Source organism: Lynx canadensis, chromosome B2, assembly GCF_007474595.2.
Source record: "Lynx canadensis isolate LIC74 chromosome B2, mLynCan4.pri.v2, whole genome shotgun sequence".
NCBI lineage: Eukaryota > Metazoa > Chordata > Mammalia > Carnivora > Felidae > Lynx > Lynx canadensis.
Window position 1 is genome coordinate 133684934 of NC_044307.1, and position 25825 is coordinate 133710758.

The following is a 25825-nucleotide window of genomic DNA, read 5'->3' on the forward strand; positions in this document are numbered from 1 at the left end:
TCCGTGTCCTCGCGATCCCGGGCGGGAGGTGTGAGCTCTGCTCCCTGGGCTCCAGGACAGGTCGCCGGAAGCGTCCCTGGGGACAGAGCCACCCGGGAGATTCGGGCGGACTGCATGGTGGGCGGACCGGACTGAAAGCACACTGGAGACGAGGATGAAAGAACCTGGCAGAAAGTAGGGTGGGGGGGCCGGGTGGAACGCGCCGGCCCAGGGGAAAGGTCCGACCCATCCCAAACTTTCGCAGACTCGGGGGCTTCGGGGGGGAGAGCCAGGCAGGAGCGCCAGCTTTTTCCGCCGCCCCGCGCGCCCCGCCGCAGCGAGGAGGGGCGGCACGCAGCGCCGGCTGGACTCGGGCGGTCCCCTCGTCGCGCCCACCCGCCGGGCTAAAGCGCCGCGGCTCGGGGCTCTGGGCGGGCGTCCACGGAAGAAGCCAGACCGCCTGGCTTCGGCCTGCGCGCCGGCTCCGAGGAAGGGGAGCTAACTCGGATTGGGCAAGGAGGAGGGCAACTTGGCCTCACGGCCTCGCCCGGCCGGGTCAGGCAGCGGGACGTGCCCTTGGGCTGCCCGCGGGCGCGCCGGCCGAAGTCGGGGCGGCTCGCGACCAAGTGAGATTTCCACGAGCTAGAGAAATCGGATTAAAAAGAAATGCACAGAACGATCCCAGGCAGCCGCGGGAGCCGGGCAGCCTGGGAGCCGGGCAGCCTAGAAGCCGCCCGCTGCGCGCCGGGAGGACGGCGGTGACCCGCACTCGCGAAGACGAGGCGCTCCAGGGCGGCCGCGGGGCTGCGCGGAGGAGCCGCCTCCCCAGCGTGGGGCGCGCGTTCAGACGCCGCCACCGGCCGCCGGAAGGCGAGATGCGGCGCGCGGCTCCCGGCCGGTCCCGGCGGAGCAAACTCCGGGGCGGCACCGCGCGCCGCTGACCCGGCGCGAGTCCGAGGGCTGTGCCGGCCCCGCCCGCCTCCGCCCCCTCCCGCGCCCGCCGCGCGCCCCTCCCCGCGGCGGCGGCGCATCCAGGGGCGGCGCGGAGCGGAGCGGCTCGCACAGCCGCCAGTGCCTGCGAGCTCCAGGCTGCTTGGGGAATTCACTTTGCCGCTTTTACGCTTCTCCCTCTTCGGGATTCTTCTGCTGGCTTTCTGGCTCCGGCCCTCTCCTTTCCTTTACACGGAGAACTTCGCGGCGGTTTCTCTTTCCCCTTGGAGGAGAGGATTAAAAGTTCCAAGAACTGGTGTCGCCCGTGCCGCTCGGGCGCTGGGACGGTGCTTGCCGGCGGGGTTCCAGTCCCACCATGTGCACCAACATAGTTTACGAGTGGCTGAAAGCGCTGCAGCTCCCGCAGTACGCGGAGTCCTTCGTGGATAACGGCTACGATGACCTGGAGGTGTGCAAACAGATCGGGGACCCGGACCTGGACGCCATCGGGGTGCTGGCGCCCGCGCACCGCCGCCGCATCCTGGAGGCCGTGCGCCGGCTGCGGGAGCAGGATGCCGCCGCCGCCGGCCTCTACTTCACGCTGGAGCCGCAGCCGCCGCCCGTGCCGCCCGCGGTGACCGTCCCCACCGGCCGCCGGGGGGAGCCGTGTGGCGGCCCGGCCTCGGGCACCCGCGGGGACCCCCGCAGCCAGACGACCGCCCCCCGCAGCAGGGAGCTGGTGAGCTACCCCAAGCTGAAGCTGAAGATCATGATCAGGGATAAGCTCGTCCGCGACGGCATCCACCTGAGCAAGCCCCCGTACTCCCGCAAGGTAAGGAGGCGCCGCCCGGACCGCGCGGGGCGCGCGGCGGGAGGGGACACGGCCCAGCGGCGGCAGCGCATGCCAGGTGACGACGGGGAGGCCAAGGATGCTTTGGGTAGTTGGGATGCTCTCGTCTGTTCTTTCCGTATTCGCTCTTGGGTCCTTCCTTCCCGGTGTCACCAGCGGTCGGTAAGGCAAGATCCCGCACCCAGGTGTCAGTTCTAAACGAGGACCAAGTCTCCGCTTAGTGTCTGGGGCTCACCTGCCAGGAACCGGAATGAGCGGCGCTTCTCCAGGAGCGAAGGGCAATTCCAGACACCCTCTGTGGTAGTGTTTAAGTCCGGCAGGTACCGGAACGGTGGCTAATACCTACCTTGGTGTCGATCTTTTTTTCTCATCCTTTTCCTTATCTTTTAGAGAAATTTCCAGAGGGAAATTGACGAACTCTTTAAAGGGTGGGAAGTCAAGCCCTGTGATTCCCAATTCCATAAAGTCAAATCCCAGCAGTGCTGCACGTTTGTAAAGTGAACCACTGACACGGACCGGGGGTGGGGGGGGGGTGCGGGTAAAACAAATGTGTGGCCACTTGGGATGAGTTCCCTCACCTGGAGTACAGGGAGGTAATCTGTGCTAAAGACACTGAAGATAATGGGGCCGCGGAGGGTGTGCTGCCGGGGTCTGTGCTGGGTCACCGATTTGGTTTACTGTTAATCCAGATGCCACAAAGGAGGAGCCACTCTGAGTTCTAGAAAGTGTTGAGTGGACTCGCGGTTGGGAGGGGAGAGCACAGTCCAAGGAGGTGAGATTTTCAGTGGCCAGTGAGGAATTCTGGGGGGGGGGGGGAGGGAGGGGGGGAAGGAACTGGGAGGTTATGGAAATTGCCCTGTGAGGAAGGCTCAAATACAGGTTTGGGCCTTGAATAATGAACAGGAAGTCTTATTTTCACACAGGAGCTCTCCCTCCAGCCGAGTCTGTTCCGTTTAGGTTCCTGAAGCCTTCCAAGTTGAGGGTCTTTGCCTTGAAAGGGAGAAGTAGACAGCACAGGTGATCCTCAAACTTGCTTGGATTTACCCAGGAAAGGGAGGACTTCAGCTGGAAATCCTATAGAGAAGCTCAGGGGGGAATGGTGGTAAAGGAGCTGCAGCTGGGGGGTGAGGGGGGGGTGGGGGTGGGGGGAATGGCTGTAAACACAGCACCCTAACAGGGGAACGCAGATTATCTACATGTTCTGTGCTCATCTTGGTCACTTGCGTTGCGTTATGTTCTTAAGTACAGGTCATAATGTCCAGCTTTCAGGAAGGGCAAGCGAAAACTTGGTAAAAAGTGGATAGAGTAGATGGGAATAAAGCGTTTGATATTATCCACATGTTATCTTGCAAGAAAGGCAATTTGGATAACTTGCTTGAGAGTAGACATTCGTCTTATAAAAATATAGAGAGGGCAGGTCCGGAAGACAGTTTGCCTCAAATTAAACCTGTATCCCAGTCACCCACCCTGTGTTACCGATATAACCGATGTAGGCCCCAAACCGGGGAGTAGAGAGGAAAGCACGCTTTTCCCAGGCAGGTAGAGTTAGTCCTGTCTGGTGTGGATAGAGGGACAGGACCATCAGTCTAAAGGCTCGTTCCCGGAGACAGCAGATCAAAGGAGTTCAAGGTGTCAGACTCTTGTGATTTACATTCCAGGAAGTGAAGTGGGTGTGGGCTGAGAATATGTGAGCAGGTGGGCACATGGTGAGGACATAGGTCAAGGCCTGGCCAGAATGGGATACAGAGAATAAGATGTATCACTGTGCCACTAGCTTATTCTTCGGGAACAGAGCTGAGTACAGGCAAGAGGGCAGAGGAGAGCCTGAGCTGGAGGGAGTGATGTGCAGGAAGTATCACATTTGGTCCTGAGACTTAAACATACAGGCATAGATATCAAACTTAGAAGCTGAGAAGGATTCTTGTTCCATTTAGAAGCGGTCGATAATTCTATGGATGTGAAATGTCTGGGTGCAGACTTTGGACTGAATCCTCCTGCCTAGATCATGGTGTCCATATGGTAGTTCATTTGAGCAAGTGCGATTTAGAGAAGAAGATTTCACCTCGTGTTGCAATACTGTTTACTTTCCGTGTAAATGATGATTTCAGTCAACTTCCATATCAATCCGATAACAATCCTTGATAAAAAAGATAACACCCTATTCACTTTCCATATACACTTAATTCTGGTTCTTAAACTGATGGAGGAATCAAATGGGGGCAGAAGTGTTTTTGGACCTCCACGGATGCTCCGACTGGGGACCAAAAACATAGAGATGACAAATTGAATTATAAAAAAAAAGTTCTGTTGGTGTAGTTTTATACATCTGTTATAAGAAAAACACATAATAGGAACTAAGGTGTAATTAACGTGGCATTGAACATACAAGTGAGCCATAGTGCCAAATCATGTTGCTCGTTCTGAATGTGTCACTTATGTGTGCATTGCCTCTAAAGTTTTGGGTTTTACATGATTTAAGAATTGTTTTCTGGCACAGCTTGTGTGTGGGCAGATAGTGCTAGGACTTTTCCTTCAGAATGTGATCCACATTATAATAGCTCCAAGTTCCTTGGCTCGGTCATGGTCAGAGCGTGTAGGTGGTTCATTATGTGCATTTGGGATTCTGCTTATTCAAGCAGGCCTTACATTTCCTTTATAGTCATTTGCATCGTTGATCCCTGTGATTATTTTTTTGCATTTTGGTAAGAATATTAGGTGGCTTGAAAGTGGGTCATACCATGAATGATCAAGGCAGGGATAGCAAATCTTTAGAGAGGAAAGTAAATTGAGGAGTTTTCCCAAGAATCACTTGAGAGGACGTTAGGATTGTAGGATTTGCCTCAGGAAACAGTTAATGTTGGGGTTAATGTTGGGGGTGCTGTGCATCTTACCAACTGTCGCCACTTTCCCCTCTTTGGTGAGTTAAAATGTAAGTAAAAAAGTTAAGTTCCTCTTTGTTTTCCAAAGGCTGTAATTAAAATACAAGTTCAAAGTAAGTTTCCCTTTGGTTTTCCAAAGAAAGTAATTAAAATGTAAGTTCAAAGTAAGTTCCCCTTTGGTTCCCAAAGCAAGTCTGCAGCTTTGGAAAACCAGGAGCTTGCAAAGAACGAACGCTGCTTGAAATAAAAAAGCATTGGATGGGTCCCTTTTCTGTCCTGTACTTAGCTTCTGTGACTGCTGTGATTCCTGCCTCAGTGGAATGGGGTTATGTTTTCACAGGGTAAATATTAGGTCAAGCTTTACACATATTATCTCCATACTCACCAAGCTCCGAGCCCTGTGCCAAGCCTCTAGGCTCCCGGTCCCTGTGCTTGGCAGGATGCAGAAGCCTGCCCTCGAGGAGCTTGGTCTAGCAGGGAAGACATCAAATGGAATGAACAGTAACGATTGCTTTGGTGGGTAGCACATGATGCCATGGACAGGTGCGTCCAACTTCATTTGCAGGGAGGTGGGTCTGGGCAGGCTTTCCAAAACTGACATTGGGTCAGAGAGCTGAAGGTTGGGAAGGGTTTGGCTTGAAGGTTTGCTATGAGCAAGGATCCTAAGGGAAGAGTGTTCTAGAGAGGGAGAACAGTATGTGCAAAGGCCAGAAAGGGAGGAGGTTGAGGTATGCAACCTGGCAACAGGAACTTAAGGGAATTCAGTCTGGACGGAGCCCAGAATGCTTGGAGGAAACGGGCAAGATATGAGGGACAGACAGTGGCTGGTCCTGGATGGCCTTGAACTCATCTTTAGGGGTTCAGAGTATCTTAAGAGGGGAGCTCTCGATGGATCCTGCCCAGAGGGAGGGTAAACAGTTTAGGTTGTTGTAGGGTCAGGAGAGATTTGCTGGTGGCCTGGACTGGGTAGTGACAGTGGGGGAGGAGCAGTGGAGGGAATTGTGAGGTGGAATGGACGGAACACGGTGACCGTTTGGCTGACAGGGATGAGAGGGGAGAGGTTGGGAGGACCTGCGGATTTCAGGATTCGGATTCTGATGCTGTTCCCTGACGAGGTACAGGACCTGACAGAAGAGAAAGTTTGGGAAGGAAGAGGCTGCCTTCAGGTATAAACATACAGAGTGTCTCCAGTGTCTTCACTACCCTAAAAATCCTCTTGAGTTCCAACTCTCCCTCCTCCCTAAAACCCTGGCAACCCCTGATCTTTTTACTCTTTCCATAGTTTTGTCTTTTCTAGAACATTCCATGGTTGAAAGCACGCAGTATGTAGTTCTTTCAGATTAGCTTCTTTCACTTAGTAATGTGTGTTTAAGGCGCCTCCATGTCTCCTCATGGCCTGACAGCTCATTTCTCTTTAGCGCTGAACCATATTCCGTTGAACAGATGTACCACCGGCATGGTGAAGTTTGGCAGAGAAGACAGAACCAAGGCTACTGCTAGGGAAGAAGGTAGACTCCGTCACGGGAAGGGGTTTGCGGGGTCGCGTTTTTGTTTGTCTGTTTAATTATTTTTAAGGATGAGAAGAACTCAAACGTGTCGAAGTGTTGGTGGTAGAGAGCCAGAGAAAGGGAGACACCCAGGAGGTCAAAGTCTTGGAGGAGGTGGGAGGGAATCGTGCCCAAAGCGTTGGAAGGAAAAGGTGGATTTGCTTCTAGTAGGAGAGGAGTTCCTCCTCCGTAGTGGGAGGGAGCACAGGAAGGATGGGCAAGGAGACTGGGAACATTGTGGGGGTGACATTGAGAAGTCCTCATTTCTCTGACCGCCTGATGCCAGGTGAGGGGGAAGTGGAGGGATTAGAGGTTTAGGGGAGAAGGCTGTGGTCATATACAAGTATTGGGTGTTATGATCTGGTGCTACGGCTATGCCTGAACATGACACAGTATTTATAGGATGGGCGTAACCACACGTGTATAGAAGGCACCCTCGTCGTGCATGTGTGTGTGGTGCAAGTTGCAGGCTGTGCATAAGTTTTATCGAGTCCTGTGGAGTTTGGCGGTGCTCTGGACTGTGGTGTGGTAGAGGGGAATGCTATGGGGCTATAAAGGCATCCTGTTTCCTAGAAGACTTGGAAAAGCAGAAAGCAGGCTGCAGGATAGATAGCAGACGGGGTAGGCTTCTTGACTTTTTCATTTGAAAAACATCTCCTTTCCAGTTAAAGCTGTGAGTTAGGGGCACCTGGGTGGTTAAGCGTCTGACTCTTAGTTTCGGCTCAGGTCGTGATCTCACAGTTTGTGGGTTCAAGCCCCACATTGGGCTGTGCACTGACAGTGTGGAGTCTTGCTTGGGAGTCTCTCTCTGCCCCTCCCCCGGTTGTGTGCTCTCTCTCTCTCTCTCTCTCAAAATAAATAAATAAACTTTAAGAAAAACCTGTGAGTTACTATAACCTTATTTAATAATGCTGTCAGAGTGTTAGGTTTCTTTCATACCTCAGCGTGAATTTAATTATGTAACAAGATGCCTGTGGTAACAGGCCTGTTAATGGATGTTTGGGAGAGATGGCCTGGGATGAAGGACAGGCGGCATGAGGGCTTCTGTGTCTGTGCCAGGGAGAGGATACGGAAGAAATAGTCAGAAAGGAAAGACAGAAGTTGGTGAAAATAACTTTAGAGTTCGGCCCTGGGTCCTGGCAGAGCTGAACTGACCATAAATATTCCTCCCGAAGAATTCTTCCACCTTCGTGAAATTATCAGGGACAGATCGGAAGCTGGCAAAGTTCAGTTTTCCCAACTCAAGTCGATGTCCTCAAGTATCTGCAGCCTTGGCGAATGAAGATCCATCTAGAAAGAAGGGGCTGGGAGTGAGACGACTTTCCTCATGCTCTTTATAGTTTACTTTCCGGAGAGTTTCCACGTACATGGACTCCTAGCCGGCCAGCCAGCCGTCTAGCCGTCCATCTGTCCGTCCACCTACTTAGCAAACATCCCCTCCAGAGTTCCTCAGGTGAAATTTGAAACTGGCCCCTGTCCACGGAGCGCAGAGAGAGACCAGAGAGAGAGGCAGACCAGTCCAGGTTGGTAGGTGGCAGGTCTGATATAAGCAAGGGACAAGTGAGGCTTGTCTTGGGTGCTGTGTGGTGAGTAGCTCTCTGCACCCGCCTGCCAGAATCTTAAAAGTTTGTACAGAGGTCGTAATGGGTCATGGTCATATATATCATCCAGATGCTCTCAACAGCACATTACTGTCTAAAGGCTGTGTTCTCGAAGTGGTTCCTGGTATGGGAACGTACCAATGGGTATTCATTCCAAAGACGGGGGTGAGTCTGAGGAGCCTCCGCTTGCTGGGGTCCAGCTCTCGGGTCCACTGGTGGTCACCTTCTCTCGATGACCGCCATCCAGCGGCCAGGCCCTAGGAGTCTCGCGGTGAACCGGAAAGATATGGCTCCTGCTTACGATTGATGGATGTGTATGTTGGAGGGCCTCGCCCAGTGTCTGACATGCAAAAATGACACCTTATAAAAGTCGAATGTAGGATGCGAAGGCTATCTGGCTGTGACATCTGTCATCCTGTTGATCGCCAGGGTTGATGGGGCTGATCTGGCTGGCTAGGCAGGTGTCCCCTTCCTCCCTCACCGCTCCATGTGCTTTCCTCCTCAAGGCGACACTGAGTCTAAGAGGATGACCTTCCCAGATAGGGGAGGGCTGCTCCTGGGTCAAGGGTCTATGAATAGCTGCACTGCCCTCCTAGAACCTCCAAACAAGCTCTCAAGGTCCATTTGTGGAACGTCGGGCAGTCAGGCTTCCAAGACTCCAGACACATCCCAGTGAGTCTCTGTGCATGGGGCAGTCTGCCTTTCCAAACAAACAAAACAGTTCAACGTTGTCTCCACAAATGCCAAGAGTTGGTGAATTCTGCACTTAGGTTGGTTTCAAATGTTAAAAAAAAAAAAAAAAAAAAAAAAAGATCAACTTTGGTCAAAACTTGAATGCAGATTATCAGTGAAGAAATTTAAAATCCAAGTATGCTTATTCGTTAAGTATCATCAAAGAAGAGCTGGGAATTAAAATGGCTGGTTGGACAGGTCATTTAAAAAACAGACCTCTGGGGTGCCTGGGTGGCTCAGTCAGTTGAGCACTGACGTTGGCTCAGGTCATGATCTCACGGTTCGTGTGTTCGAGCCCTGTGTCGGGCTCTGTACTGATGGCTCGGAGCCTGGAGCTGCTTCGGATTCTGTGTCTCCCTCTCTTTCTCTCTGCCCTTCCCCTGCTTGTGCTTTGTCTCTCTCTCTCTCTCTTTCTTAAAAATAAGTAAACATTCCAAAAAAAGTAAGAGGAATTTATAAAAAGCAGACCTGCAAAGCAGGGTCAGGACCAGGGTACAAAATTTAAGAAGGTGCTCATCCTTGGGGATGTGCAGTCTAGACCCTGCCAGCGGGCTGGCCGCCATTAACGGGGGAAGTCAGTCGTCATGGAAGATCAGGTATCCATGGGCATGTCGGCCGCCCTCCAGTCACCTGCAAAGCCGTCACTTGCTCTTCCCACGCTTCAAACCTGTCCCGAGCACCCACCCTGGACTGGCCTGCGTTCTGTGCATGATGGCAGCTGGTGGAGCTCATCCAGATGGGAGAGAGCTCTGCGCATCCTCGTCGGTCCTCGCCGCTCACACCGGGCTGCGGTGGGTGAGACCACCGGCTCAGAACCAGACTGTCCAGTCCAGGCCCCAGCTGTGCTCCGTGCGGGGTCGTCTCGGCCCCCCTGCGAAAAGTGGACAACACCAGTGACTAGGTCACAAGGTTCTTACGGAGGTGAGATGCGCTAAGAACTTAGGAGGCTATAATTTGTATCCGTTTCCTGGGGCTGCCGTCGTAAAGTACCACAGACGGGGTCCATAAAACAACAGACATTTATTCTCTCATGGTTCTGGGGGCTGCAGGTCCCAGTTTAACGTGTCCATGGGGTCTTGCTCCAAAATCCTAAGGGTCTGCACTGTGGTTTACCTACAGGGGCCGCCCAAGTCTCTGGAGGGCATCCCTGTATGTGCCACCTGTCACGTCGGGCGCCGTTGGGTCTGCTGGAGCGCGTGGCCCAGGTGGCAGTGCTGCCCATGCAGAACCTTCTCTTGCTCTGGGCCGAACTCAGAACGAGCAGCTTGGTGAAAGGGCTGGGGCGGCATTTTCCAGTGAGGGAGAGGTTGCCTCTGAAGCCCCAATGGGCCCATTTAGGCGCCGTGCCTCCCTTCTGGTTTTAGGAGGGGCCCGATGGCATAACTTCTCCTCCCTTATGAGAGGATATCTCAAGATGCCCCGCACTCCAGGGCCCCTGAACACTTCACGGGAAGGCCCCTCAGTGTGTGTCAGATTTCTCACCTTCTGACGTGCAAATTTCGTACCACTAAGTCTAGGGGAGTTGCGACTCCTTGTCCGCTAGGTCCAGGCGGCACGGCATCATCGGCGGGAGGGACGTGTGATCGAGAACCCCGTGAACTAAATGACGACAGAGGCGCTGGAGAGTTGCTATGGCCCCTGGGGGGTAGGTCACTGAAGGTCTGCTGCTGGCCTTGCCTGGTGGATTTTCTGGGCATTGAGAAAATTGCGTTTGCCAGATGAGGAACCTTTGTTCAGGTTAAGTGCCCCCCATTGCAGTCCCTGTTCCGCCACACATACCTCATCTTGCTCAGGTGCTGCAGCCTCCATCATAGTGGCCTTCTGTCAGCTTTGTACAGAAAATCCCATTGGCTCAGGTCCCCTTCCTGATTATCGGGGTGTTTGGTAATTAATGAGTGGCAGATTATTACTACAACCTATGTCCGTTCATTTCTTGCCTGAAGATACAATAATGAAAATGATTTTTAAAAATATCAACATTTCAGGGGTGCCTGGGTGGCTCAGTTGGTTAAGCGTCCCACTCTTGATTTCAGCTCGGGTCACGATCGCATAGTTCCTAAGGTTGAGCCCCACGTCGAGCTCTGTGCTGACAGTGCGGAGCCTGCCTGGGATTCTCTCTGCCTCTCTTGGAGCACCCCTCCCCCCACAGTAAATACACATTAAAAAAGTAAAAATGTAAACATTTCAGAATTTAGACATTCAAAATTAGATCATAATCTTTAAAACAGTCACTTGATCCATCACAGCGTTTCCATTACTCAAAACATTTCTGAAGGTCTGGCGTCTGCAGAACACTCTAGAACATCTTCACTGGTGACAAGCCTTCGTTCTTCTAAGGTGGATCCGGTTTGGGGTAAATACCTAGAGTGATTTGGAATCAAATCTGACAATTATGAGTAATGACATTCGATACAAATAGGAAATGGAAGACGGCATCTGAGAACAGATGGAGCATTTTTTTTTTCTTGGTATGACTTGTAAAGTAGTTTTACATTTTATGATATCCTTTTCCTACTTTTGCATCCTTAAAAATATGCTTTTATGGTGTACCCACGTCCTAAGGATGGAAACTCTTCAACAAAGCTGTGTAAAATACCAATGTCCATTCCCTGCGTATCTGCGAAGAGTAAGGCACTAGTCATGGGCTCCACGAGGAGATAATTAGTGCCCAGTGCTTGTGGCCCTAAAGGGGAGGAGTTTGGTAACTACATAGATATTAGTAAGCCGCAGCACTCGATGGGCTAATCGGGGTGTGGGTAGTCTCCTGCGGGTGTGTGTGGCTTTTCCTTTGCCCATCCTGCTGCTCTTAGAAAGCTCTGCTCTCTGGCTGCTTTCACCAGGGTTACGGAAGTCAGAGTTCTCATTTTTCCCTCTCACTGTTGAGTGCAGAGAAGATGCTAAGGGCAGGCACGCCAGTGTTAAGAATTCCTTTGCGAACCTGGTGTGCTCTTAGGTAGTTGTATGAGGTTTACGGTGACAGATAAGAAAGAGACAACAGGTTTTGATATAAATGCACTTATTTTTAGATTATGTCATTGCTCTGATCTCAGCTCACTGGAAGTATGTTCTGAAGTGAATGTTCTTAAAGGAAGGTGGGTCAGATGCCACGGGCTTGACCAGGGCTGGTCCTCGAAACATACAAGGGTGCCCTGAGATATTTGGAGAAACAGTGCCCATAGTGAGGGAAAGTTCACCAGGAACCAAGATGGTCATGGCCTCTCAACGTCACAGCCTGTGCAGAGCTAGATGGCGTGGAGTCCTTGGCTTATTCTCGCTGCCACCCAAGCTTGAGTTGATAGGTTTTTAACAGCTATATTCTAAGTTTTATGAAAAAATGTTATTTCAGATCAACTGCTGATTTGGACTTGAGAGGCCTGGGAGGGATCGGAAGGGAATTCTCGTTTTCAGTCAATATAAAAACTATTAAGGGTAAATAACTGTGGATCGTGCCAAGAGACATTAAGGATACAATCTGTCTTACATAGAGATTAAGTGACATCTAATAGTTTAAAGAGATTTCATTACTGCTTCTAATCGAAATAAATGGTCTGATGAGCTCTAAAAATCTTACTCTTAGGTTTCCATAAGGTTATAAATACAAACAGAATAAGACCTACTTTATTTGGAACACGTTCAAAACATAAGGAAAATAATTGGTATGTATTTTTTGTTTACCCAAATCAGAAGGAACAGCTGTTCCAAATTTTAAGGTGTTTTCCCTAGAATCTGTCATAACTTTTATAAAAAGACTAGAGGTATGTCTACTGTATTTAACCCCCAGGGTGTATAATTTTTTAACACCCCACTTCTGTTTGACAAAATTATCTTAAGTAATAGTCATGGGATAGTATATAGTAATGATTTTCTTGATTTCTTCTTTAGTTTTAAAGCAATTAACAATTAAAATAAGGAATACATTTTAATTTTAAGATATTCAAACTTGGGGTGCCCAGGTGGCTCAGTCGGTATAGCATCCAACTCTTGATTTTGACTCAGGTATTGATCTCACGTTTCTGAGTTTAAATAAACTTAAAAAAAAAAAAAGTATTTAAACTTAACAAACATTTTATCTATGAAATAAAACTTGCACTTAACCAGACTGAAGTATTATGCTTTGCAATTTGTGCTGTCTCACTGTTTTGAATTTTCTTTTTAAAAAACAATTTTTTTTAATGTTGGTTTATTTCTGAGGCGGAGACAGAGCATGAGTGGGGGAGGGGCAGAGAGAGAGAGGGAGACACGGAATCCGAAACAGGCTCCAGGCTCTGAGCTATCAGCACGGAGCCCCACGTGGGGCTCGAACTCATAAGCCGTGAGATCGTGACTTAAGCCAAAGTCGATCGCCCAACCGACTGAGCCACCCAGGTGCCCCTGTTTTGACTTTTCAACACAAAAACTCTAAGTGGTCACATAAGACAAATAGAACTGAAACAATTTAAGTTGTTTTTTTTTTTTATTTTTTATTTTGTTTTTATAAATCATGGTTCCTATCACTGTTTATTTCAAATATCCTGTTTAGGAATATATAATAGTAGCATAAGAGACACGTGTCACCAACCCACAGACTTGTACTTATTCTAGAAAAGGACTCTTGTGAACCAAGTCTGTGGGTTGGTGCCAGCTGTATCACTGGGAGTTCTCGGAGTTAACTGTCATGTAGAACACGGTGCTCATTTAAAGGACAGGTCATAAAAAGATGCTAATTGGAAGTGAATACACATACCATTAAAACTGAACAGTAAGTAATTGCAGCAGCTACAGTAAGTAATTTAGACCAAAGACTTTTTCAGGGAGAAGTGTTAGACCACTAACATTGTTTAGAATTGTCTGTAGGGCATGTTTATAATTAAAAGGTTTATTTTGTTTTTAGGTACCTTTTTATTGCCTACAACTGAGGTGAACCCTTTCCTCTGCCCTGCCTGGGAGACATTAAACAATGTGATCATTTTAGTTTAAGAGAAGCTGTTTCTTCTGTAGAGTGGTGCTGGCACCTCTCACAGGGTTATAGTGTGAATGAAATGGGATAATATTTATGAAGTTGTTTTTTAAGTTCTAGGAGGACTTTACAGATTTAAGGTGTGCTTATTGATAGTGGATAAGTCATTATGTTTATCATAACATTTTGAAAGCATTTCTGATTGAAAATTAATCATCCTGAACCGAGAAAATTTGGAGAACACTGAAGCAGATCAGGACGAAATTTAAAACAGTCTACATTGCAATTTCTAATGATACAGTGTATCTCTTTAAAAGTCATTTATATATAAGAATATTTGTTTTGTACATGTGCACAGATTTCGTGTTACACTGTTAATGGATAAGGGTCAGGCTGTTCCTGTATCTCAGATATCATTTGAAAAATGATTTTTATACTAAGTAGTCTCTCTGAGTTTAATACCATAATTTATAATCATTTCTTATTGGGTTGAAACCTTACCCATATTATTATTGATTGTTACAACTTTTTGTCATTTGAAGATGGCATGTTTGAGAAAGAGTATTTCGTTGTTCTTTGAATTAGATTTCTTAGATTACCAGTTTACATAATTTCGTATTTATGGCTTTTAATATTTATAATTATGTACTGCCTGTTCATGGTGCTTGCCTGTTTTTTTCTTCCCCTGTGGTCTCAGACTACTCCCAGTTGCTTTGCAAGAACTTTTTATATATAAAGGAAAACGATCATTACTGCATAGTGGTTTATAGAGCTATTTCCCAGAATGGTGGTTTACCTTAGAATTTTATGGTTTTTTTTTCCGTATGCCCCCAAAATTAAAACTCTTATGTATTCTAATTTGCCAATAATTTTAGTATTTTTTTTCAGACTGGTGGAATATAGAAGGTACAAACTCAGATATAATTGAATTTGAATTATTTTTTTTTTTTTACCATTTACTTCGATAAGTCATTTAATCTTTCTAAATCTGAGTTGTCTCATCTATAAAATAGGTATAATATTATCTACTTCTTAACCTTATGATTATGAAGCTATTCTCTGTATGAACACCTTAAATAGTTCACATCCTTACCATTCTATTGAAACTAAGTATTCTTTTCATAATTTCAAAAAGCTCTTTAAATCACAGCAACATGTATAATATTTTTGCCTGCTATAACCATTGAGAATATTTTGCTGAATTGATCATTTGCTTTTTAGGTTTTCCTTTTTTTTTTTTTTTTTTTTTAAGTAGAGAATATATATAGTTAATCTCTATCTTTGTGATCACTTTTACCCTTATAAACCCCTTCTCAAGTCCAAAATAAGTTCATATTTACTTACATCTCCCATTATTCCTTTTGTTTGTTCATTTAATTTCTACATTTCACTCTCTCATCCATCTGAAGTTTATTTTGGTGCATGATATAAAGTATAAATATAAGGTAAAGATCTGATGTTATATGTAATCATACATACATGACAATTTTATCGTGCACCTTATAGGAATTCTAGCTTTCATTCCTGTGTTCTTGTCTTGTTCCAAATTTTAATGGAAATGCTGCAGACATTTTGCAATTATTCTGCCACTGGTTCTCATTGTAAGATTCTCCTCATAATGTTAAAAATTATTTTCATTTTTCTAATTTGTGGGAATTTTTATTGGCAGTGGATATTTGATTCTATTAAATATATTTTCAGCAATTTAAAAATAATCGACAGTGCTTTTCTTACTGGGCTTAATGTTGTGATGTAGTATTACGTTAATAGATTTTTTCAATATTAAACCATCCTTACATCATTGAGGTGAAGTCAATAATGAAGCAATGTCTTCTGAAGCAACCTGAGTTTGGGAGGAGGAATTATGTTCTTACTCCCAGTTTGTGATGACATTTTTTTTTTTACATTGCATATCTTTTCTCTCATGAATAATGCTTGACATTTACCTTCAGTTTGTAACCCCTTCGACAGTTATTGTCATGACATTATTACAGTTGACTTTGTGCCAATGGCTTTGCGGAAGTCACAGTGGTGAGACATGGGGCTAGGCCCGCAGCCTGTGGCTCAGAAGGCAACAGCTGCATAGTTGTGGGTAACTACTTATTTTTCTGGTTTGTGCAGACATTTTGTGTTTGAACCACAGAGCAGAAACTCTGAGGAGGGTAGGGAGTCGGGTTGAACTTGAATCCCTGTTGGTTTTACTGTTTTCCGAGAATTCTCCCTCTTGTCCACCTACTGCACCCCCAACCCTCACAGGGCACCTGCTCTCTTCCTGCCCCCCCCCCCCCCCCCCAGGCCTTTTGGTGGAAAATACAAGGGGCTGCTTGCCAGATGCCGTGTTAAATTGAAAACCCTTATAAAGGAAATTGATGTGGCATTCATTTTAATTTGGGTCTTTGATTTTGCATAGAAACAACAGCCCAATGTGTAACAAAGATACAATTGGAAGACGCAGTAAGAAATATTGTACCGAGTCCTTGATTTACATCTCAACATTTCTTGACTGGTCAAATAGAATGACTTCCTTAAAAGGTCTTTGAGGCAAGAATTAACAACGGAGTCCACGAATGTTATGTTTCTGGAGAAAATACCTCTATCAGGTGTTGAATTCGGCGGGGTTTGCAGAAATCAGCTGGGTTTGCAGAGTAGGATGCACCCAGCTCTTCCCAAGCTAGCCATCAATCAGGCAATAAAGATATAACCACTTTCAAGTAACCATATATCAACACAGAATGGAACACTGCTGTGTTATGAAATGCTCCTCTGGGAAATTCTTGATTGACAAAAGTGGTGCTGCATTAAGCAGGGGCAATATTTTCATGGCCAGAAAGTAATAAAGCTCTAGATAATCTTTATGAAGAGAAAATATTTTACATAAGGAACCGCCACCCAACCAGAAGACTTGCTTCCTACAGTAGATCCCGTTAAGGTGAAAAGGAGCTCTACCTAAATGTGAAAGAAAAAAACCTGGTAATTTGATAAGTTGTTAATTGCATCCAACGTTGGTGCTCTAGTCACGGTCATTCATAAGTCATCTGAAGAAAAGGTGGTACATTAGTTGCTATCTGGGATCACCCAGATCCACCGTGTCTCTGGCTTCATTAGGTTTATACAGTAGGAGAAAATTCAAGATAGGCACATTGCATCCATTAGAGATTAGAGTTGTGCCAGAGGGTATGCAAAGTAATTTTACTCCTTTGAGATGTACTTCATTACCGAGAGGTGGTGGGGAGTTGGAGTTAGGTTGGTGGCGTTAACTTTGAGTTTTATTGCGGTGTCATTTTTTTTTTTTTTAAATTTTTTTTCAATGTTTATTTATTTTTGGGACAGAGAGAGACAGAGCATGAACGGGGGAGGGGCAGAGAGAGAGGGAGACACAGAATCGGAAACAGGCTCCAGGCTCCGAGCCATCAGCCCGGAGCCTGACGCGGGGCTCGAACTCACGGACCGCGAGATCGTGACCTGGCTGAAATCGGACGCTTAACCGACTGCGCCACCCAGGCGCCCCGCGGTGTCATTTTTTAAATCAGAGTTGTTCCTGCCACGTCTTGGCACAGCATTTTGGGCCAGTGTATTTATCTCTGTTAACATGACCCCTTATATGGATATACTTACCTTGAAAATGGTGGTGAACTGAATCCTCTGATCGTTTTCTGATCGCTTATTAAAGCAGTGGGACAGTAATATGCTTCAACTGTTGAGCCACATCAATCTCGCTCTCTGACAGGAAGTATGACATTCTGTGTCACCCCCAATATTGTTATTTGGGGATGCACGTGCTCAATTCTATTAAATGCGATTTGTGGGGAAAGAGAGAGAGTGATGTTGTTCTTCTGAAAGCAGGCAAATTGAAAAAGCAAGAGCCCCTAGGGTAATGAACTCAACCCATATTCTAAAAACCTTTCCCCTGTGCTTTGATTTCATTAATTGTGAAAATTCGATTTATTCTTAATCCAACCATATGGCCATTAGTTACGGATATTTTGACTTTACTCTTCACATCTGGAGGAGACTTCTCTTCTTACTTGAACCTCCTCCCTTTTTCTCCCCGTGGAGTTTAGAAAGCTAAAATATCATTTTCCATCCTACCTAGAGTTACTGTTTCAGTCAGACTCGCACAAATTAGGATAAGCTTCTTGCTCTTGGTAGCTTTTTCAGATAGAACATAAGGAAACAGTTTTGACGTATGCAGAATAATAATAATATCTGATAACGGTCAATATATATTATTTGTTGAGTGCTTTCCCATATTGTTTCATTCAATCCTCATAACAAGCCTCTGTGGTAATGTTTTTGTCATCTCTGTTTTATAGATGAAGGAAATGAGGCTCAAAGGGTTTACATAACTTGTCCGAAGTCACCCAGTTAGCAGATCTTCTTTGGAAACCAGGTGTACTCACCCCAGAGCCCATGATCATCTTTGCTGTCAAGTTCTGCCTCAAACTCTGCTTTTGGGATTTGGCAGCTGCCTTTCAGTTGGTGAAAAGCAGGTGTGAGGTAGGGACTGGGAATGTCTTGAGATTTTCACGTTTACTTAAAAAAATATAGGGCGCCTGGGTGGCTCAGTCGGGTTAAGCATCTGACTTCAGCTCAGGTCACGATCTCGCGGCCCGTGAGTTCAAGCCCCGCATCGGGCTCTGGGCTGATGGCTCAGAGCCTGGAGCCTGCTTCCAATTCTGTGTCTCCCTCTCTCTCTGACCCTCCCCCGTTCATGCTCTGTCTGTCTCTGTCTCAAAAATAAATGAACTTAAAAAAATTTTTTTTAAAAATATAGCATGCTAATTAGTGTAGATTTCAAGGATGTTAATGGTAGAATGAGTCCATAATTTGTATTTGATTTAAGTCAAAGAGAATTCCTTCATTCTTTGAACACATATTACAAATACTCATCAACAGAAGGAGACAAGAAAGTAAGTCATACGTAAATTAAATCACACCAATTTGGTGAAAAAAAAAAAAAAAAACAGCTCCTGTTCAACTTGAGGATCTAATGTCTTGTCCCATATTCTATCGTCTGACAAAGTGATTAGCAAACATTAACTGTGTTTGAATTCCAACTGTGTCCCAAAGTGCAAACAAATATTGGTTCTCTTTCGGGGCGCCTGGGTGGCGCAGTCGGTTAAGCGTCCGACTTCAGCCAGGTCTCGATCTCGCGGTCCGTGAGTTTGAGCCCCGCGTCAGGCTCTGGGCTGATGGCTCGGAGCCTGGAGCGTGTTTCGGATTCTGTGTCTCCCTCTCTCTCTGCCCCTCCACCCGTTCATGCTCTGTCTCTCTCTGTCCCAAAAATAAATAAACGTTGAAAAAAAAAATATTGGTTCTCTTTGGTTTAGCCCTTTAGGAACTTTCACCATGATAATGTCTTTGCTAGATCCACACCTTGCAATTTAGTTTATGGTATCTTCTTAAGATCAGAGGCATTCCTTCTTTTAGATAGAGGGGAGAATAATATGGGAACTGGGCGTTTATTTTATTGTACTTTATTTTATTTTTAAATATTTAAAGACTTTTTAAAAATGTTTTAATTTATTTTTAGAGGGAGAGAGGGAGAAGGAGTGTGAGTGGAAGAGGGGCAGAGAGAGGGAGAGAGAGAGAACCTCAAGAAGGCTCCACACTGTCAGTGCAGAGCCCGACATGGGGCTCAAACTCACGAACCGTTGAGATCATGACCTGAGCTGAAATCAAGAGTTAGATGCTTAACCGAATGAGCCACCCAGACACCCCTGGGAACCAGACATTTAAGCAAATGATTCTTTCTTAGAATCCTTCTAGAAGTTAATTGGAGTTGCTTTGTAGCCTCCAGCAGCTTTTAAATATCTGTAATGGCATTTTTCGGTGTTTGAGGTAAGATTTGGTAACAGTTGAAAGTCATTTTGGTAAATGAGTTAGGTAGTATGTAGTCCTATTTTTAGTACCACATCCCAATCAAATAAAAAAAAGAAAAGAAAAATGTGATTACAAAGCGATAAGGCTAGTTTTCTTAGAAATGGACACTTCCAAGGGGAAATGGTTCATTAATATCTTGATCATGTATGTGGTTCTTCTGTTGTAATAATAATAATAATAGTCTTCCAACAAAAATTACTCTTTAAAAAAATTTTTTTAATGTTTATTTATTTTTGAGAGAGTGTGAGTGGGGAGGGATAGAGAGATGGAGACACAGAATCCGAAACAGGCTCCAGGCTCTGGGCTGTTAGCGCAGAGCCTGACATGGGGCTCGAACCCACGAACTGTGAGATCATGACCTGAGCCAAAGTTGGACGCTTAACCCACTGAGCCACCCAGGCGCCCCCCAACGAAAAGCGCTTTTAAAGATACTTTTTTAGCATTCAAGTTTTGATTTGTTTGCTTGAAAGATCTACTTACCCCTTTGTAATAAGTATCCCCTTTAAATGGTCTTATTTTACTATCAAAATTAAGAATAAATATTAGAAATTCAGTGACTAGCAAATATAAATCTGAGGAAACAGGCTCTCTCCTAGACCTTAGTTGGGAAAGGGGGAGTGAACCTGCTGTGAAGAATTAGTTGCCATATTGTACAGTTCCAATAAGACTGAGACCCATGCTACATCTATGAACATCATGTGTGTTTAGTGGAAGTATGTCTAGGATATTTTCAGATCATCTGAGTGTGAACAAAAGAGTCACATCCTGATTAGTGACTTCATTGCATAGGAAGAGAGGAAAGGGGAGTTTCAAAATAACAAGAAAGTGGTTATACTATAATTTTCTATGGAACCAACACTTTCTGTAGGATTATCGTTTTACATGATATGGAACTCTATAAATCTCCTTTCACATAGGGTGTAGAAAGCCATAAGAAGACATTGCTCTTTAACTTTGAGAAAAGGATGAATAACCTACAACATTATGCCCTTTTTCACTCCATCGGAGACCTGAGGTCTAAAGACGACCACATGATCTAAAGGAGAGAAGGGACAGAGCCTTCTGTCTTTGGCAGAGCAACCATTAAAGAAAATATGAGGAAAACAACTAAAATTTTTGTGAATTTTTAAAGGCCAAGTATGGGCTGGCGTGATAATTTCAAATATTCAGGGACCTTAGACGCACAGAAGATCTGTATCTACTTGTCGGCTCTTTGCCCACAGGCCTCCATTAGATGCTCATGAGAAACATTAGAAACATTAGAACTGGAGCAGGAAGCCAGAGAGAGCCCCTCGGTGGAACAGGCTGGTGGAGAATGATCAGCTACCTTTGCGAGGTAGGCACAGAATCCACTAGTGTCCCAGAACTTCTATCAGAGGACATAGAGGCTGTCATAGAGGGAGGGCCGGAAACCTGCCCAAACACCTGGATCTGGGCAAAGATGGACAGTTGTTGGGATAGGAATAGAAAGCATGCTCTTGCCCTCTTCGAGAGCTAGACACTGCACTGACACTAGATAAATGTCATCTGTGCCAGGGGAGGGGTGGGAAATCCCTTGTGCCAGAACTGATACTACACAATGGTCTACCATAACTGGGTAGACCCAACAGCCACCAACAGTACCAGGTTGAGTTTGACTGTTATTCATGCTTGAAAGAAGTAGGAATGCTGAGAAAGCCATACAGCTAAAGCTTAGGTACACAAGGTCTATCAAAGACAGAGGCTGCAGCAGGAGATTAAAGAAAACTCCTTTGACTCCACTATGAGACTTCCATGGAATAGCAAGTCTAAAGCTGGGGAAGGACGTGGGCACAGAGAGGCCCCCTCTGTGATGTAAGTGTGGAGGAGGAACGCTAAGAAAAATCCTCTGTCACTCCAGGCTTCACCTGAAATGCAAGGTGGCTGGAACGCACTACTAGAGGAATTCACAGCCTTTGCTGAACTGAAGAGTACTATAGCAACCACCAACTACAAAGCTACCTCAACTACTTTTATTTTGACTTACCCGCTTCCGGAAATAGCTTCACAGCAGAAGAGATATGCCCATTCTAGAAGTAAACTCAGTTTCCTTCAGTCTTGGCTGTTCATTTACATACAATGTTATGCATTTAATAAAAAAAAAAAAAAAAAATACAAGACCTGCAAATGAAAAAGGAAAAAAAAAAAAAAAATTGACCTACCCAAAGAAAAAGCAGTCAATAGAACTAGACCCAGAAATGGCTCGGGTGTTGAAACTGCCAGGTAAAAACTTAAACAATGGCTCTGAATTATTAAAAATCTATCATACTAATGTAAGATGTCAATAATTAGGGAAATTGAGGGAAGGATTATCAGGGAATCCTCTGTACTGTCTTTTCAGCCAAATCCAAAACTGTTTTTGAAAAATAAAGTTTATTAAAAATTACACTGTCAAGGGATACATTTAAAATGTATTGTTAAGGAAAGAAAAGGTCAAGACAATGACTGGGAGAAAGAATTTGCAAAGCACAAAAGTGGTAAAGAACTGCAAACTAAAATCTATAAAGAACTCTTACAATTTACTAATAAGAAGAAAGCCAATTCACCAGGAAAATGGACATTTGGACCTTCATCAAAGAAGATCTATGGATTTTAGTTGTGCATATGACACTCAACATCATTAGTCATTAGAGAAAAGTAAATTAAAACCACAATAAGACACCATTAGAATGGATATTAGAATTAAAAAGCCTGTTAAAACCAAATATATAACAAAGACTTGCTGCGTAGATATGTAGCAGCTTTACTTGAAACAGCCCCAAACTGGAAGCTACTCAAACCTCTTTACTTGTGAATGGAAAAAGATAGTCAAATATCCATACTATGAAATACTGTTGAACAAAAAAGGAACCAATCACTGATACTTACCTAATGTGGATAAACCTCAAAAGTGTTATGCAAAAGGAAAGAAGCCAGACACAAAAGAATACATTGAGTCTGTCTCCACTTATATGATATTCTAGAAAAGACAAAACTATGGTGACCGTCACAGACGATCAGTGATTGCTATGGATTAGGCTAGAGAGGGGACTGACTACAGACTGCCTACACAATCTTGATTATGGTTATGGTTATGTGACTATACATTTGCCAACTCTTTGAGCTGAATAGATAAAAACGGCAAATTATTGTGTTCAAATTATATCAACAAACCCATCCAAAAAAAATGCTGTGAAATTCCAGAAGGCCATGTAGTAGGTTCTCAGAAAATGATTTAAAATGGGATTTTAAAAATGTGGGCAACGTCTGATAACGATGTGCTCTCTGAGTGGCCTTGAGTTAAGTACCTTCTTAATACCTAATTTCCTTGTCTATGAATGAGATACCAGTCCTACAGATCTTGGTTGATTTTTGTGTGTGTGTGTGATCATTCATTAAATAGTACACATAAGGGCTTAGAAAAATTCCCAGAACATAATAAGTCCTCAAATAATGCTCTCCGTGAGGATGTTGAGGCTGCTTTAGCTTCTATTTATTTATTTATTTCAATTTTTAAATTTATTTATTTTTTATTTTTTAAAATTTACATCCAAATTAGTTAGCATATAGTGCAACAATGATTCAGGAGTATATTCCTTAATGCCCCTTACCCATTTAGGCCCATCCCCCCCTCCCACAACCCTCCAGCAACCCTCCGTTTGTTCTCCATATTTATGAGTCTCTTCGTTTTGTCCCCCTCCCTGTTTTCTATTATTTTTGTCTGCCTTCCCTTATGTTCATCTGTTTGTCTCTTAAAGTCTTCATATGAGTGAAGCCATATGATTTTTGTCTTTCTCTGACTAATTTCACTTAGCCTAATACCCTCCGGTTCCATCCACGTGGTTGCAAATGGCAAGATTTCATTCTTTTGATTTCCGAGTAATACTCCAGTGTGTGGTGTGTGTGTGTGTGTGTGTGTGTGTGTGTGTGTGTACATACCACATCTTCTTTTTTCCATTCATCCATCGATGGACATTTGGGCTCTTTCCATACTTTGGCTATTGTCGATGGTGCTGCTATAAACATGGGGGTGCATGAGTCCCTTCGAAACAGCACACCTGTATCCCGTGGATAAATGCCTAGTAGTGCAACTGCTGGGCCACAGGGTAGTTCTATTTTGAGTTTTTTTGAGGAACCCGCATACTGTTTTCCCAGAGTAGCGCACCAGCGTGCGTTCCCAGAGGCAGCTTTAGCTTCTATATGTGAAAGTGGTCGAGAGCTCCACCTGTTGTTGACGGCCTGATCTAAGAACTTAGATGAATGTTACTGTTTACCATTGTATGGGATCATTTTGTGTTCCTTCAGAGTTTTGTTTCGTTTTGGTTGAGTACTTTCTGTATGTCAGACATTGGGTTGAGTGGTAGAATTATCTCGAAGAGTAAGGCTTGGTCTGTGCCCTCCAGGAACTTACTGTGAAAACAGACCAATCAGTCGGTGGGGATTACAGTGCATTGACTGTGGTAAGTAGCATATGAGTAGGCGTGGGAGCCTGTTATGGGAGTCGTGGATAGGTATCTAATCTGGAGGGAGAAAGATTTTATGGGGGAGGTGATGATATGGCTGGAACCCTAGGAGTATGCGTTGGAGGCAAATTGGCCATCAGTTTGGCCTATTTGGGAGTGGGAGTACATTTTTTAAAGTCCCTGGAACACTAAAACAAAACAAAAAAGGACCTCTAAATCTGTGTAAATAGTATTTGATCTTTCAATCAACTGATACACAAAGTACAGGTAGCTAGAGGTTCCAAGGAATAGGATTCCAACTTTTTCTCACTTGTGATTTGGCATTGTCGTTAGTCACAGTGGAAAGGTCAAACTTAAAACACGGCCATCAACCTCCTAAAGACAGCCGTTAAGATTTTAATTGAGGTGTGAACCATGGGGGTTGGTTCTTACGAGGCAGAATCAGCCAATGCCTGTCTGTGTCACAGTCTGAGGAAGAGAGAAACGTCTGCCAGCCTAGGTTCAAGGGAAGCACTGGGAACCGTCAATGTCCCTGAATGTGCTACACAAATTCTGCTGCTTGGTGGAATCTGTCTGTTGATATGCTTGTCTACAGGTAGAAAAACACAACCGAGAAAGCCAGGGTGCCTTCTGGAAAGCTAGATGGTTTCATGATGACGATAAGACATCAGTCTCTAAACCAATATAAGGGAAGCAGATACAGGTCCAACCTTCTGGCTGTTTATCCTGGATATACCACAGAGACCGCACCTGGCCACTTTTTGACATTTTCATTCATGTCACCTCGATACCGCACTCTTCAAATGACCTGCTAGAAATGAATTCCTGGGGCAGAGTTCAAGCGTGATGATACAGACTTGTCGCAATTCATCTGAAAAGCATGAACAGTTGTAGAGGGAATGAGGACCAGTGTTTTGCAGAGAAAGCATTTGGAAACCTAGAAATGTTTCAGCTTGGATTTGGTGAGTTTCATATTTTGTTTAGTTCTGTGCCTTAGCATATTACTGACTATTCTTCATTACTATTATTAATTACCTTCAGCAAATATTTATTGAGCACAGAGGGTAGGTGTCATGTGGGGAATTCAGAGATGACTCAAGTATAATTATGTCCTCGTGGAATTTATAATCTGGAGGGAGATCTGTGTCAGTGTCAGTATCTGTTCTAGTCACATGCACACACACGTGCACACGCACACACATATATATTCACAAATCCATACATGATAAATATATAATGAAGCACGTATATATAACATTTCAATATAATGTGAATGCCAGAGTGAAATATAAATAGAATTCTCTAGGAGCACCAAAGTGAGAACTGTTCCTAGTGGGTGGGGGTTTGGAGGAACTTTGGAGAACAGCCGGGGTGGGAGGATAGGTAGGATTCACAAGGCAGAGCCAAGAGGTAGACTAGGAACCGGAAGTGGAGGGAACAAGATTGTTCTACAAGGATCTTACCTATCTTTATAAACTTTGGTATATCCAGCACCTGTTGCAAGTTTGTTGAATGAACACAGGAGATGCGTAAGCAACGTCTCAGAGTAAGAGAAAGTGATAGATATGGATTTGGTGAGTGGTCCATCGTCGGTGCTGGCAGGTGTGGGGCCGGTTATATGGTGCCACGTGAAGCATAGGGTTGGGCTGAGTTGTTGAGACACTCTTCTGTCATGCCAGGGATTAGGATTTATTCCACTGACTGGAACCGTCGGATATATTGTGACCTGGAGAGTTACTTAACCTATGTATTTTACAAGTCTCCTTTTTGACTTAACATTCCTTGATTTCTTCCCCTTCTCTCCTCAGAGTTCTCAATCTCTTTTTCACAGACACCCATTTATCGTGTCCCCCCTGCCCTCCATCTTCTGGCTTGGCTTAAAAATCTTTGTACAGGTGGCTCCAATGCAGTTGAATTTCCTGCTTGTATTGGTCAAAAGCATGTAACTCAGGAACAGGGGCTCCCTGCATGGTTGGGAGGTGGGTTTAATTGCTGACCGTATTAATTTGCTAGGGCTGCCATAACAAA

The 25825-nt window shown here is 45.0% G+C and overlaps 1 protein-coding gene across 1 annotated transcript in view; it reads left to right on the plus strand.

The window, feature by feature from the left end:
- The first annotated feature begins 1049 nt into the window (after window positions 1–1049).
- SAMD5 (sterile alpha motif domain containing 5) overlaps window positions 1050–25825 on the plus strand; it is a 56653-nt gene continuing 31877 nt past the window's right edge. The window contains exon 1 of the mRNA XM_030316554.1: window positions 1050–1741. Coding sequence (XP_030172414.1) covers window positions 1286–1741 — 456 coding nt within the window. The 5' untranslated portion in view covers window positions 1050–1285. The remainder of the gene's footprint in view (window positions 1742–25825) is intronic.